Consider the following 15,270-nt stretch of genomic DNA (forward strand, 5'->3'; position numbering starts at 1 on the left):
AAACCCCTAGATGAAGCATTGCATTGTTACCCCACCCCCTGTTAGTCACATTTTGTCTTGAGAAGAGGAAGTTATCCAAGCTGTGTTGACAACAAGAACAGGCTGTGCATTGGCCCATGAAAATTGGTGACTCATATGAACCACAAACTTGCTCAGGGCGGATAATAACCCAAAAGCAAGAATAAAGTACCTGCTTTTGCTCATACACACACACACACACACACACACACACACACACACACACACACACACACACACACACACACACACACACACAAAAGCTATGAATTCTTATTCATAGCTTTTTCAATTAGGATACATTAATAACAAACTTAAATTTTATGTCACAGCTTTAAAGCACAACATAAATCGCATTTAAAAAAACAAAAGATAAAAAAAGGAATTAATCAAATAAAAGTTTAGACTCTGGATAGAAAAGATTATTCTCCCATTACATAGAGCATATCAATGAGTTTGAGGAATATAAAAAAAAATGTAATACAAAGTTTGAAGAAAGAAATAATATGAAAGGAAAGCAGTTCACACAGACTCCATAACGCAATCAGAACTCTTCCATAATCAAACACACAGAGTGTTGTTGTCGTCTAAGTGGTCACAGAGTGGTAACTGCTTCAGTGGAGAACTGCTGGCTAGACATCGCCAGGGTGGAGTAAAGCGTCTCTCCTCTGTGGATATCGATCCCTTGTTCATTACTGCTGGGCCCAATGTCTTATCCCCATGGCATCTGTGAGGTAATTAACGCTGAAGCTGATTAAAGAGCTACTCAGGCACACATTCCTACCACACAGTTCTTATTTAGTACATCTTTCCAGAAACTCCTGTGCCTTTACTTTACAACTCTCTTAGAGATACTGCTCATTCCGCATAAGCTTCAAATTGACTTTGATTTATCCTTTATCATAGCCTTATTATAGTCTTATTGATTTAGTTTTGCAGTAGACATAGTAAGATTTTTTTAATGTTTTTTGTATTTTTATGAAGTTTCTTTTGCTCACCAAGGCTGCATTTATTTGATAAAAAAATACAGTAAAGCAATACAACTATGAAATATGATTATAATTTAAAAGTCGTGTCATTTAAAAACTGTTTTCTATTTGAATATATTTTAAAATGTAATTTATTCCTGTGATGGTAAAGCTGAATTTTCACATATCACATGATCCTTTAGAAATCATTCTAATATGATGATTTGGGGCTCAAGAAACGTGTATTATTATCAATATTGAAAACAGTTGTGCTGCTTAATATTTTTGTGGAAACTGATCCTTTTTTTTCAGGATTCTTTGATTAATAGAAAGTTCAAACCAACAGCATTTATTTGAAATAGCAATTCTTTGTGAAATTATTAATATATTTATTGTTACTTTTGATCAATTGAATGATTCCTTGCTGAATAAAAGTCTTATGGACATAGTACCATGTATTCTTTGAAGAACCTTGGATTACCTATGGTGCATGAATATAGTAATCATTTAGTACCACAATATATATCAAATGGTGTGGATTTACCCTCTCTGTGAAACCAGTGCTTGTTTCTAAGCTACCTAACCAATATTTTGTGCTTTATAGTGTAAAGTAAGATGCCTAATGTACCTAGACTACATGTTTGCTAATCATAGGCTCATTCTAGATTGAAACACAGCCAAAGATGCTCACTTTAGGAACAAACAGAAGAATGAAGCAGTTTTGCCGCTATTGCGCACACATCCTGATTCTGTCATGATGTTTCCCTTTGCCATTTTGTAGCATTGGTTTGTAGGTTTGATAGTCCATTACTTAGCATTAAATGGTAATAAAGCTCAGCTGTTGTTTCATCATACCCGCTGGCATGCCACATAAAACGGCACGGCCAACCACATCGTGTAACTATACAATTTACAATAATGTGATGTAAGCTGATTGTTTCATTCACCATTTTACATGTTTATAGCTCTGTCACATGGTTTTCATAATTACCAGCTGTTTAGGCTAGCTGTTTAGGCGAACTGTTTAGGCTAGCTGTTTAGGCTAGCTGTTTAGGCTAGCTGTTTAGGCGAACTTGTGCCGTATTCTTTATCACCTTTGGTGTTGGCTCATCTCTTAGTTTTTGTTTTGAGCTGCCTGTGCAGCAGTGGACACACCCTGAACTCCAATGCTAATATTGTTGACAGGCCTGTGTGTTAGCATTAGCATAGCTAACATGATGCTTCATGTGCTTTGGTCGCATTAGGACACAGGTCATTTCCTCCATTAAGAAGGTAATTCTGTTCCCATAGCTGTACCCCTGACATGACTACTGGTACCATCCATCATTTATGAGCTTTTTGTTAAAGCACAAATTTGTTCTGCTTAATTTTGCTGCAGGGAAACAGCTACAGCAGTCCGCTTAGACTATGACTACAGAGAGACTCAGATATATTAAAATGTACATTACATAACTTTAATATTGTTATGCCTGTTCCAGACACTTCTTCCATCTGTACTAAACCTCAGGGTAATTTTTTTGTCTTAGAAACATTGCAAAAATCATTTTCTTAATATTTTTTTCCAAGCCGAAATGTATGGACATTCTTATATCATATATTTACTTACAAAGCAACATTGTATTTATTTATATATTTGTGTATATAAATATTAATTTTTCTTACCCCATTGGTAAATATTTAGTTTTAGCTTTAAGCATAAGTATAGCTAAGTTTAGTAAGGTTTAAACATAAAACATGGGGAAAATGCCCTTTTTGCATTGTGGGATTACTGTGGTTTTGAGTGCATGTGTGCTGGTTTCAGTCTTGATTGGTGTGTTTCAGGTGGGGAACCTTGGCCTCCTCTTCATGCTGCTGTTCTTCATTTATGCTGCACTGGGGGTGGAATTGTTTGGAGAGCTGGGTAAACACATACTATTCCTCTTTAACTCCCATCCTCACTGACTCTTTCTTGTGGTTCTTCTGAGTTCAAAGCTGAATTTGGCAGGACTGCATAGGTTACATTGAGACAAAGCTTTTAGGTGAAAAGAAACATTCACAATAGTATGCAACAATACAAACTCTCTCTACGCCTCTATCTGTTCCCCTCAGTGTGCAACCAGGACTACCCATGTGAGGGTATGAGTCGTCACGCCACCTTTGAGAACTTCGGCATGGCGTTCCTCACCCTCTTTCAGGTCTCCACTGGCGATAACTGGAACGGCATAATGAAGGTACAGCAGAACAAAGAACCATAGTACCATGAGCATCCCTTTGTTAAAAAGAGAGGTGGGGACAAGTTAGTAAAAAACCTTTTAAACTTTGAAGTTGTCAGATTTTTTAAAGAAGAAATTTTAAAAGAAGTCTTATGCTCACCAAGACTGCATGTATGTGATCAAAAATAGTGAAATATTATTACCATTTAAAATAGCTGTGTTTTTTTTTTCAATATACATTTTTTTATTCCTGTGATGGTAAATTACTCCATTACTCCAGTCTTGCTGATACGTTTCTTTTTATTATCAGTGGTGCTTAATATTATTGTGTAAACCATAATACAAATTTTTTTTCAGGATTCTTTGATGAATGGAAAGTTCAAAAGAACAGTATGATATAGAAATATTTTGTAACATTATAAATGTTAACTGTCACCTTTGATCAGTTTAATGTGTCATTGCCTTAAAGTATTAATTTCTAAAAAAAAAAAAAAAATATCTTACAGACCCCAAACTTTTGAACAGAAATGTAGGTTCAACCAGAAATTGCTAATACGTAGCTCATTAATATTGATTAATGCATAAATCATTTTAAATTATGAATAAACAGTCTGTGATGAATGTATTTTTCCCCCAAAAAAATATCTTCAATATCAAGCTAAATTCCGTGGCTAGGGAATTTTATTTAATACGAGAATTTATTTTATTTATTCCTATTAATTTGATAATGTTTTTAGAATAAAATTTGTTGTTTTTAACTAATTAAACAGTGATGTGTGTGAACAGTCATTCTTGCAAGCTGATTCAAGTATTAAAATGAGCTGACATATTTAATTTGATATCTTCATCCATCTGCCACTGTTGTCCCTGAGATTTTGTAGATTAGTGGATAAATGCAGGGATCAGCAGTTCCAAACCAAATATGATTTAGATTTGAATATAAGATGTTCAAGACCATAATAAAAAGACCCTAATTGCATTAGGCTTATACTGTACCAGCAACAGGAATACATTTCTTTTGTATTTTGTTTTATGATTGCATCCTGGAAAAAACAACTTGCAAGTAGAATCGACAAGAGAACATTGCTGTTATCACTTTGTGTGACTGAAGAGAATGAGCACTGAGCAAAATATAAAAAAATAACAAACTCCAACGCTGGATCTGAATTCATTATAACACGCAAAACAAAACTGAATCAAATGAGAACTTGCTTCTTCTGTGTTAGGTTCACTGTCATTTCATTAAATGTTGGGAACTACAGTAAATAAGCTCTTGCAAAGTGCCCTTAAAAGTGTGCTTAAAAGTACCCATTTAAGTGCAGAGTACTCGACAGAAGAAGCTGACAGATTGCTTGTGGGTGATATGACCAGCACTTCAGAGACACATTCACAAGCAAGACGCTTATGGTTTCTATCCATAAGTTGATCAACTTTGTATTTAAATTTATATAAAATGGGTAAAAGCAGTATATATATATATTTATATTTATATATATATATATATATATATATATATATATATATATATATATATATATAAAACAACATTTATATTGTTATTGCGTAAGAAATACCTATTAGGTTAAATGGCCCCAGATGTCTTATACCGTATATGATATGAGTGGCAGGCAGTGGGGGCCCAGAATGAACTAGCTACAGCCCTGGTTTCTAACGCATTTCCGCAGTGAAGAGTCCAGCATAGATTGTTATGAAAAGTCTTTTGAGCTAGTGGCTTATACATCTTCAGCGTCACAATCTGTTCTCACCACTTTTCCCGCACATTTCTTGATCTCCTTTTGGTTTGTACATCATTTAATTATAACCTGCCGCCTTTCATCTGCTCTCCCTCTAACCTGCCGTTTATATGGTAGGTATATATGATGGAGGAACTACCAGCTCAGCATATTCAGTGCAGTAGTAAAGCACACCTGAATAAATGAGAACACATTGGCACGATATCGATGCATAGCACCCCACACACACCAGAGTGTGTTTTTGATGGAGGGTGACAGTTCCCCCCATTAAGGCACACACACAATCAGTTTTACGGTTGATGGAGGCTTGCAGTGGTTTCCTGGCAGCTAGAGCACATCAGAGCTTTAAATTACAACCTGAGTTCCTACATACCTGCTGAGAAGCCATCGCCTCCCCAAACCCAAACCGCATGCATGAGTGGCCAAGCACAATTACTGCGAGCGACTCGGTTACTGCAGCTTTGAAGGAAAGAAGTAGAGAGTGTTTATTACATCAGAATAAATAAAAAAGAAACTGTCAGTCTGGGATTTGTTCCTGTAGCTCATGGTTACCAGAAATCTGTAGGAGATCGAAGCCATGATCAATTTAAATTAAATAAAAGCAAATATTTATTTTAATTTGTCATGTGTTCAGTGCACTACCCTATTTAAACAGTTATTGACATTTCAGATAGAAAATAAAAATTAACTTAAGGGGCCGTTCACATATCACATCTAAAACGCGTGGAAGGCAGGGCTTCGCCGCTGTCTACTTTCCAACGCGCTTGTGCTCCCGTGGCGTCTGTTGTTGCTATGCAACCATGAACTGCGCTTTCCACAACGACGAGGACGTTTCAGTAATAGATTTCCACTACTGAAAAACGCTTGCTGTAGCTCTGCTACAAGATTTATTTAAGGAGAAGATAATAAATGCCCGAGGCATTCTGAAAAGAATGCGCCTAAAAAAATCACAAGTGTGATTAGGAGTGTGCATTAACATTTGAAATAACAAACTTGAGCGAGCAGAATATAAAAATGGCCCCAGCGTTTTTGTCTTGTTTTCAAGTGCAAATATCTAAACATCCTTAAAAAATATGTATTGTTCAAAAATTTTAAAAAATAATAATAACAATATATAAGATAATTATTTAATGTTTTGTATTTTATTTTATGTTTGAATTGCTTTCAGACATTGTCTTGAATGAAGTTTGTTTTTCTCATCCAGAGAGAGAGAGAGAGAGAAGATACAATGCCAAATTCATTTAATCCGGGGTGGTGTTTGTCTTGTTTTCCTGCCTAAAATAAAATAACCTGTAGTAAAAAAAATGTATTGTATTTTAAGGATGTTCATATATTTTTATGAACATTTTTATGAAGACAAAATTGCAGATGAACTATTTTATGTATGTAGTGAACCTGATTTGTCTAGTCAAATGAACATAACTAACATAATGGTAACTCTCTCTTCACTCCTGTAGGACACTCTTCGAGAATGCCCGCAGGGTGAATACGCCTGTAATCCCAGCCTGCAGTTCATCTCTCCTATGTACTTTGTGAGCTTTGTGCTCACGGCCCAGTTTGTGCTCATCAACGTGGTTGTGGCGGTACTGATGAAACACCTGGATGACTCTAATAAAGAAGCCCAGGAGGAGGCAGAGATGGATGCAGAGATAGAGATGGAGCTGGCCCAGGGAGCGCTCTGCTGCATCTTAGGAGGGGTGGCTGGAGACGACAAGAGCGGTGGGGGGCATCTGGGGTCTGGTCCCAGCTCTACTGCTCTACCTCACTCCCACGAGCCCAACACCAGCAGGACACGCCACTCACCGGCCCAGGTAGGACACATCACTGGCAGGGAATGATAAACAGATTATTGATGGAGGAATGCATTCATGAATATTATGATTCAGTTTGATGGATGGATGAATAAATAAATAGATTTGTCATGGATTGATGAATTAATGATTTGGGTGAAAGGAAGAACAGATAGATTGTCACTGTGATAATAAATGGATGAATAATTAAATGATGGATGCATAAACGGATAGATTGTAGATGAAGGAATGTATTGATTAAGAAAAGGTTTGACTGAATGGATGGTCACAATGATGGATATTGGAGGTGTGATTGATAAAGAGATAAATTAACTGATTGTTATTGGAAGAATGAATTGGTGAATATTTGGATTGGTTGGATGAATTCTTGCATGAATGTATGTATTTGCTTGTTTGTTTTTATTCAGCAGGGACTATTAAATTGATCATAAGGTGACAGAAAAGGCAATTATATTGTCACAAAATGTTTCCATTTCAACTAAATGCTGTCATTTTGAACTTTCTATTCATCAAAGAATCCTAAAAATAACGTATCAAAAATATTAAGCAGTACAACTGTTTTCAACATTAATAATAATAAGAATAAGGGTTTCTGCGAGTCTTAAAAGTCTTAATTCACCGGTCATAAATCAGAGCAAAGTCTTAAATTCATGAAGTCATAGCATTAAATGTCATAGCATGCATTGCAAAAAAAAAAAATAGATACCTTCCTTAGTATTTTTGTCCTGTTTTTCACAAATACAAATATTGAGATGCAAATGTAAAATAAAGTCTTGAAAAAATTAAGTGAGTTTATGCTTAAAACAAGAACAAATATCATCAATTAGCCTAGTCGTTAAAACTTCCATTTGAATTAAGTTTCTTAGTCCATTGGCACAGGCTTCAGAATTTCATAGAAAACAAGACTTCATATTTGGTCATTTCTCCAGTAAATGCATCTTGATTTAGGAATCTTTAAAAATTTGCACTGGAAAACAAGACAAAAAATACTGAGGAAGAACATCACGTTTTTTGCAGTGTGATCAGAACGTACAGTAAAAGTTATTTCCATAATCTAGTGGTTGGAAGCAGAGCGAATCAAGCTTTTTTGTTTTTGTAGAATGACTTAAAGAGTAACGGATATCTGTTTAATGTTATATTTTCAAACTCTGAAGTGCTGCTAATAGAACTCATTGTTTTCTCGCTAGACTTTACATTTAGAGAACATATGGATAATACTACAGTACATACACGTACTTGCTCTTAAAAAAAGTCTTAAAGTCTTAAATTTACCTTCATAAAACCTGCAGAAACCCAGCTTGAACATCAAATCAGCATATAATAATGATTTCTGAAGGAAGATGTGACACTGAAGACTGGAGTAATGATGCTATAAATTCAGCTGTACCATCACAGACAGGAATAAATTATGTATTAAAATAGAAAACGGTTCATTTAAATTGTAATAATATTTCACAATATTAATGATTTACTTTTTTTTATCAAATAAATGCAGCCTTGGTGAGCAAAAGAGACCTTTCAAAAACAAACGTTGAAATGGTAGTGTATGCTTAAAATTTGCATTGACAAAATGTCACTTGCTATGTAGAAAATCTTCTGACATGCAAAAATGCATTTTTTTCCCACTTCTTTTCCATTTTCATATCTCAAGCATAGTCTGATGTACTGTATGTGATGGTATATATGCTCAAGTGACCAAAATGATACTTTTTAAATTGAACGGGTGACATAGCTTACCCACTCATCTCCCCAGTAGCAGGATCTCTAGTGATTGACACATTTCTACTATCATGTGATATCATATCATGTGTCTTATATACAGTATCATAATAAGTAGCCATGAATAGATTAATAGATGGATGGATGGATGGATGGATGGATGGATGGATGGATGGATGGATGGATGGATGGCTGGATGGATGGATAGATGGATGGATGGATGGATGATTTCTGGATGTTCTGTACAAGTTTCTGTACAAGTCTGTAGTGTTTTGTAACAATCATTTGCCTTAATGCATGGAAAAATGTTAGCGCCCTTTGCTTATGAAGTATGATTTGGGTCTGCTAAAAAGGGCAAAAGAGGCATAATGAGGGGGAAGGAGAAGCCACAGAATGAGATGTTTTCATTATAGATCCTCAGGACTCGCCCTAGCTTGGGCCCTGTCACCATGGCAACACGTTGTGTCAGTCTGCATATGTCTCTTAGATATGTAAACTACAATTACTCACCTTTTGTAGTTAAGTTAAGGATCAAATGATTAACTGCTAAATCAAATCCATCAGTCCCAACCAAGTTCCTCCCATGTGCATGCATGACTGGACTGCTAAAAACAGAATTCTGACAAATGTTGTGATGCGCTCGCACAGACACACACACACGCTATGATGACTCACTGTCAGGCAGCTATTGTGGAGCTATAATTGTCTTTACCTGTCCATTTTTAGCTTCTGCAGCAGATTATGTAACTGCCGAGAGAAGAGGAAAAGAGAGGAGGAGGACAGAGAGAGAATGGAATGGAATGCTAATTGAAGGGTAGAATTCATTGCAATGTTAAGCACATGGATTCAATGGTGATGCTGGGCTTGTTTATGCACCTAAATTGTAAGCGTTTTTACATGCTCATGCATTCAGGTGTATGGCAATATAGATTGGAACATTTGAACTTTACACTCAGAAGAAAAAAACACTAGTTTCTACAAATAGGGTATGCAATAGGGCCTCAAATACTTACAATTTAAGAAATGGTCAAATAACCAGATTTAAACATTAACGTAAACAACGGAGAACACTAAACTGTAAACAAAACAAAACAAGGGCTTATAAACACAGGGAGTAATCAAGGGGAAAACAGAACAGGTGTGGAACTAATTACAAACCATAACAACAGGTGAACGAACTGGAACTAAGGCAAAATGGAGACAATGAAAATCAGACTAAACAAGGCATGCACAAAACAATATCATGCATGTATATCATGCACATTTATTTTTCTATAGCATCTAGCTAGTAAAGAGTTAAGCAAAATGTTTGTTTAATAGTACTGATAAATTTATTTTTGATTAATTAAAATTGAATTGATAATTATTTACTCATTTTCAACTTTGATTATCACTGATCAACTTTGGTTACAGGTTTGAAGGTTAAAGGATAATTCCGGTATTTAACACCTTGAGTCTATATTGTAGTTTGTTTTGGATGAACAAGAGTGGTGGACGACATTTTTTTGACAATGGTTCCTCTCTCGAGTTTTTGACTATAAAAGAATTGGCCATGGACCCATTTAACATTGGAGTCAATGGGCATGTCCGAAAATGTCATTAAAACAGCCAATAATGTTCGTTTACAAAATTGTTAAACTCACCGAGTGGTTAGTGGTGTTCGTTGATGATTATAAACAATATATCGTCGCAATATATGATTCCAATCCGTTTATTTTGCTATAGTGGAACTATTTTTTCAGACACTTCACAACCGTGTAACTTCCGCTCAATATTTGAATCTGAAGCGTTAGCACCATAGATATTATATATGATGTCTATGGTTAGCACACTCCCGACCACTTGATGGCGATAACCAATGTTTATGTCTCGCGGGACACTCACGGTCACAGTCGAGTTCAACTTCATATTGCACTGTTCAGTGGTCACGTCTTTCAATATGGTTAGAATTTGTGCGGTCAAAAACTGCGGTAAAGAGCTCTGCTCGCTAGCCTTATGAGAAACGGAAGCGAGCAAAAAGACTACATCGACCAAATGTAAACAGCCCCCTTTCCGTTTCCGGTAGCGCATTTATATTAACGAGCACTCAGTCCTTCAACAGAATTCAATGGGATTTTACAAAATGACGAATAAAACACGACAGAAACTGTATTTCGCAACACTTTTTGTTTCTGGAACATCAACTAACATCACTAATCACTCGGTGAGTTGCACAGTTTTGAAAACTAATGTTAAAGGTTGTTTTAATGACATTTTCGGACATGCCCATTGACTCCAATGTTAAATGGGTCCATGGCCAATTATTTTATAGTCAAAAACTCGAGAGAGGAACCATTGTCAAAAAAATGTTGTCCACCACTCTTGTTCATCCAAAACAAACTACAATATAGACTCAAGGTGTTAAATACCGGAATTATCCTTTAAGCTTAATGATTGCAGTCAACATAATTGAGCAAATTAAATGAAATTATTTACTACCACTATTTTACGCATTTCTTCTGAGAATTGAATTCTTACAGAAGACCTGAAAAAATCCGTAAAAAAATTACAATTCTAGCATTTCGAGAATAAAGTCGAAATATTTCCGAGAAATATTTTAAATGTTGGTAGATTAGCACCTATAGAATTTCCTTTTGTTGAAAGCCCAGATAAAACTAAAAAGCTACTATTATGTTTAGATCCATGTCCGAGGCAGTTCGACTTCACGAGCGCATTTCTTTACAAAAAAAAAGCGAAGACTGTATTATTGTAATTTTCACTTTATTCCCCACATATTACGACTTTATTCTTAAAGCATGTCTCTATATATTCATAACGGGCATGTCTCAAGTCTTCAGCTGTCGTAGTGTGGGCACATGCGCTGAAAATATAGCTCCAGTGCTGGTTCCAAGATCCAAAGAGACAGATCACTGCCTGAAGGAAGTGATGTCACATACCTGTACAGGGTCTCGGGTAGATAGTGGCAAACACAAAGGCACATAATACAACACAGACTACACAGCAGCAGCTTTCCATGCAGTGAGTTCAGTCCTTATCACTACCTGCAGGCTCAGGGCTGAGCGATGGAGAGGGAGAGACAAAGAGAGACACCGAGACAGCAAAGAGGTATGCATGACAGTCAGCAAAACAGGAATTGGAAAAGCTAGTTTGATTTTAAGCAGAAGCCATGTCAGCAGACTCAAAGCATTTCATCTCCTCAGAGAGAAAGAGAGCAGAACGGAAGAAGGTTAGAAACACAAAGAATGCAAATGTGGCATTAATGAGCTTCATTTTTGTTTAAGTTTGTTTGACAGCAGGAGTTTTCACGAAATTGATGTTTTCTGTTTATAGTAGATAGTACTGCCCACCTACTTAGACTAAAACCATAAATATTTTACTGTACTTGTTTCTGTCCTGGTATGTGGCAGATATGAAGCTAGTGATGGGACGGTTGATACCGGGGCTCCGATGCTCTGACGCAGTTTTCAAAGCACTATTGTATCACACACTGTACCGATGCTTGTATCGAAATGACAATACCACGTGATTGATTGACGTTTGAAGCTTCGAACGTCATGCAGTATCGGAAGGTAACACTACACTTCCATATAACATCATTTATATTTTTTAAAAACAGCATACCCAAAACATTTTTTTAATTACAATTACCGGTACTATAATTATTGATCAATATGTGAATCCGTTGACCAGGCTACACATGACACGAGTTGTGGTCTCATTGGCACAAATTAATTTAGATGAGATTAGATAGAACTGTATCGATCCCACACTTGTCTGTCACAGACTTCCGAAGCATTGTTTGGTCACGTGATTTTTCTGCTCTGCGGTGATTTGTTAGATATGGTGGAGAAAACAAGTGTGACACCAGATGTCACTAATGCGCATTATGTTAAAAGCTTTGAGTAATTAACCTTTTTTCAACACAATTTGATCATCACTATAAATGACGAAGGAATAAATGAAATAGTCTTTAATTATATCTTCCAACACAAGAAACAGGAAAATAACAGCAACCTCGTAACATTAACAATACAGGACAAGGGGCCGACTGACACTGAGCGCCAGATGTACTAATGCTTTTGCACCCACTTCAGGAATATTTTTTTCGTAAAGTGTGCATAAAATCATGGCGAGGTATGTACGAATGGGATGCACCGAGATGAAAGCGCAGACTACCTGTCGCGGGAACTGAATATGCATCGTGTCATGCATATGCATTCACGGGATGGTCAAGGGTAAAGTGTTAATGTAAGGTAAGTGTCACATAAAGAGATGGGAGGGGAAGTATAATTTACGCACAATTTACGGTATAGTGGGGGGGACAGGCGCTGATTACCTGATGAACTGCAGGTTTGGTACATAACGGAAAATTGGGTCAAATGAAAATGGCAAATGAACACAATAAAAATCTAAGACAAAACTAAACATAACCCTGACAATTGTACTTTATTTTATATTTACTTTGTTTTCATTCTAATGCTAATAAAAATGATCATATATATATATATATATAGATATATATATAGATATATGTAGACAGTGGGCAGAACAAGTATTTGAAACACTGCCAATTTTGCAGGTTTTCCTACTCACAAAGCATGCATGTGTTTTATCATAGGTACACTTCAACTGTGAGAGACGGAATCTAAAAAAATCTAAAATCCAGAAAATCACATTGTATGATTTTTAAATAATGAATTTGCATTGTATTGCATGACATAAGTATTTGATCACCTACCAACCAGTACGAATTCCGGCTCTCACAGACCTGTTCTTCTTTAAGAAGCCATCCTGTTCTCCACTTATTACCTGTATTAACTGCACCTGTTTGAATTAGTTACCTGTATAAAAGACACCTGTCCACACACTCAATCAAACAGACTCCAACCTCTCCACAATGGCCAAGACCAGAGACATAAGGACATCAGGGATAAAATTGTAGACCTGCACAAGGCTGAAATGGGCTACAGGACAATAGGCAAGCAGCTTGGTGAGAAGGCAACAACTGTTGGCGCAATTATTAGAAAATGGAAGAAGTTCAAGATGACGGTCAATCTCCCTCGGTCTGGGGCACCATGCAAGATCTCACCTCGTGGGGCATCAATGATCATGAGGAAGGTGAGGGATCAGCCCAGAACTACACGGCAGGATCTGGTCAATGACCTGAAGAGAGCTGGGACCACAGTCTCAAAGATAACCATTAGTAACACACTACGCTGTCATGGATTAAAATCCTGCAGCGCAAGGTCCCCCTGCTCAAGCCAGCGCATGTCCAGGCCCGTCTAAAGTTTGCCAATGACCATCTGGATGATCCAGAGGAGGAATGGGAGAAGGTCATGTGGTCTGATGAGACAAAAATAGAGCTTTTTAGTCTAAACTCCACTCGCCGTGTTTGGAGAAAGAAGGATGAGTACAACCCCAAGAACACCATCCCAACCGTGAAGCACGGAGGTGGAATCATCATTCTTTGGGGATGCTTTTCTGCAAAGGGGACAGGACGACTGCACCGTATTGAGGGGAGGATGGATGGGGCCATGTATTGCGAGATCTTGGCCAACAACCTTAGTAAGAGCATTGAAGATGTGTCGTGGCTGGGTCTTCCAGCATGACAACGACCCGAAACACACAGCCAGGGCAACTAAGGAGTGGCTCCGTAAGAAGCATCTCAAGGTCCTGGAGTGGCCTAGCCAGTCTCCAGTCCTGAACCCAATAGAAACTCTTTGGAGGGAGCTGAGAGTCCGTATTGCCCAGCAACAGCCCCGAAACCTGAAGAATCTGGAGAAGGTCTTTATGGAGGAGTGGGCCAAAATCCCTGCTGCAGTGTCTGCAAACCTGATCAAGAACTGCAGGAAACGTATGATCTCTGTAATTGCAAACAAAGGTTTCTGTTCCAAATATTAAGTTCTGCTTTTCTGATGTATCAAATACTTATGTCATGCAATAAAATGCTAATTATTTACTTAAAATCATACAATGTGGTTTTCTGGATTTTTGTATTCCGTCACTCACAGTTGAAGTGTACCTATGATAAAAATTACAGACTTCAACATGCTCTGTAAGTGGGAAAACCTACAAAATCGGCAGTGTATCGAATACTTGTTCTCCCCACTGTCTATATATATATATATATATATATAGTATGTGCTTCTTTTTTTGTATTATCTGTAGATTTTATCTCTTTATTATTTTGCATTGCTGTAATTTATTTCACACTGTTCCTCATTTTTCACTGTTCTTACAGTATTTATCTGAAGATAAGCTGCTTCCAAATGGTTTGTCATTTCAGACATACTGTTATTTGTTACACTGTTAAAACTTGTGAAAACTGAGCAGCAGATTGTGAAATAGAGGTTTACATCCTCTATAGTTCAAGCTCAGTTCAGTGTGTATTTATAACAGAACATATTTTAAATGCAGTGGGAAGTCACCTCCCACTCTAGACACCTCTTCTGAATTGTGCCTTGCGCACTGACACACTGACTGCAGCATTTTTGCTGAACAACTCTTCTTATCCTCAAAGCACTTGAACTTTTCTGGTCACACTGTATAGTTCAGTTTAGTTTAGTTTCTTATAAAGCACATTTCTACTGCCAAAAAGTGCTGTACAAAAACAAACAAAGAATACAAACACAACAACTTAAAACATTAATATTGACCAAGAAAAGAAGAGTCGCATGGTGCTGTCAAGTATGTGTATTTGATAGGGGTGTAATGATACATTGTTATATAAAGATATCGCAATATAAAAATGTGACGATATGTCTCGTTGATGTAAACAATATGATTTGCAGTATAGGATTAGTTTTGT

At 36.8% G+C, this 15,270-nt stretch overlaps 1 protein-coding gene across 4 annotated transcripts in view; it reads left to right on the top strand.

The window, feature by feature from the left end:
* Nucleotides 1-15,270, top strand: part of cacna1ia (calcium voltage-gated channel subunit alpha1 Ia) — a 107,028-nt gene that overhangs the window by 78,188 nt on the left and 13,570 nt on the right. For all 4 annotated transcript variants that reach the window (XM_079629342.1, XM_079629344.1, XM_079629343.1 and 1 more), the window contains exons 28-30: nucleotides 2,808-2,886; nucleotides 3,075-3,196; nucleotides 6,390-6,743. In XM_079629342.1, the coding sequence (XP_079485468.1) occupies nucleotides 2,808-2,886; nucleotides 3,075-3,196; nucleotides 6,390-6,743 (555 nt within the window). The remainder of the gene's footprint in view (nucleotides 1-2,807; nucleotides 2,887-3,074; nucleotides 3,197-6,389; nucleotides 6,744-15,270) is intronic.

The sequence above is a fragment of the Phoxinus phoxinus genome (genome assembly GCF_949152265.1).
Source record: "Phoxinus phoxinus genome assembly, chromosome: 1".
Classification (NCBI taxonomy): Eukaryota; Metazoa; Chordata; class Actinopteri; order Cypriniformes; family Leuciscidae; genus Phoxinus; species Phoxinus phoxinus.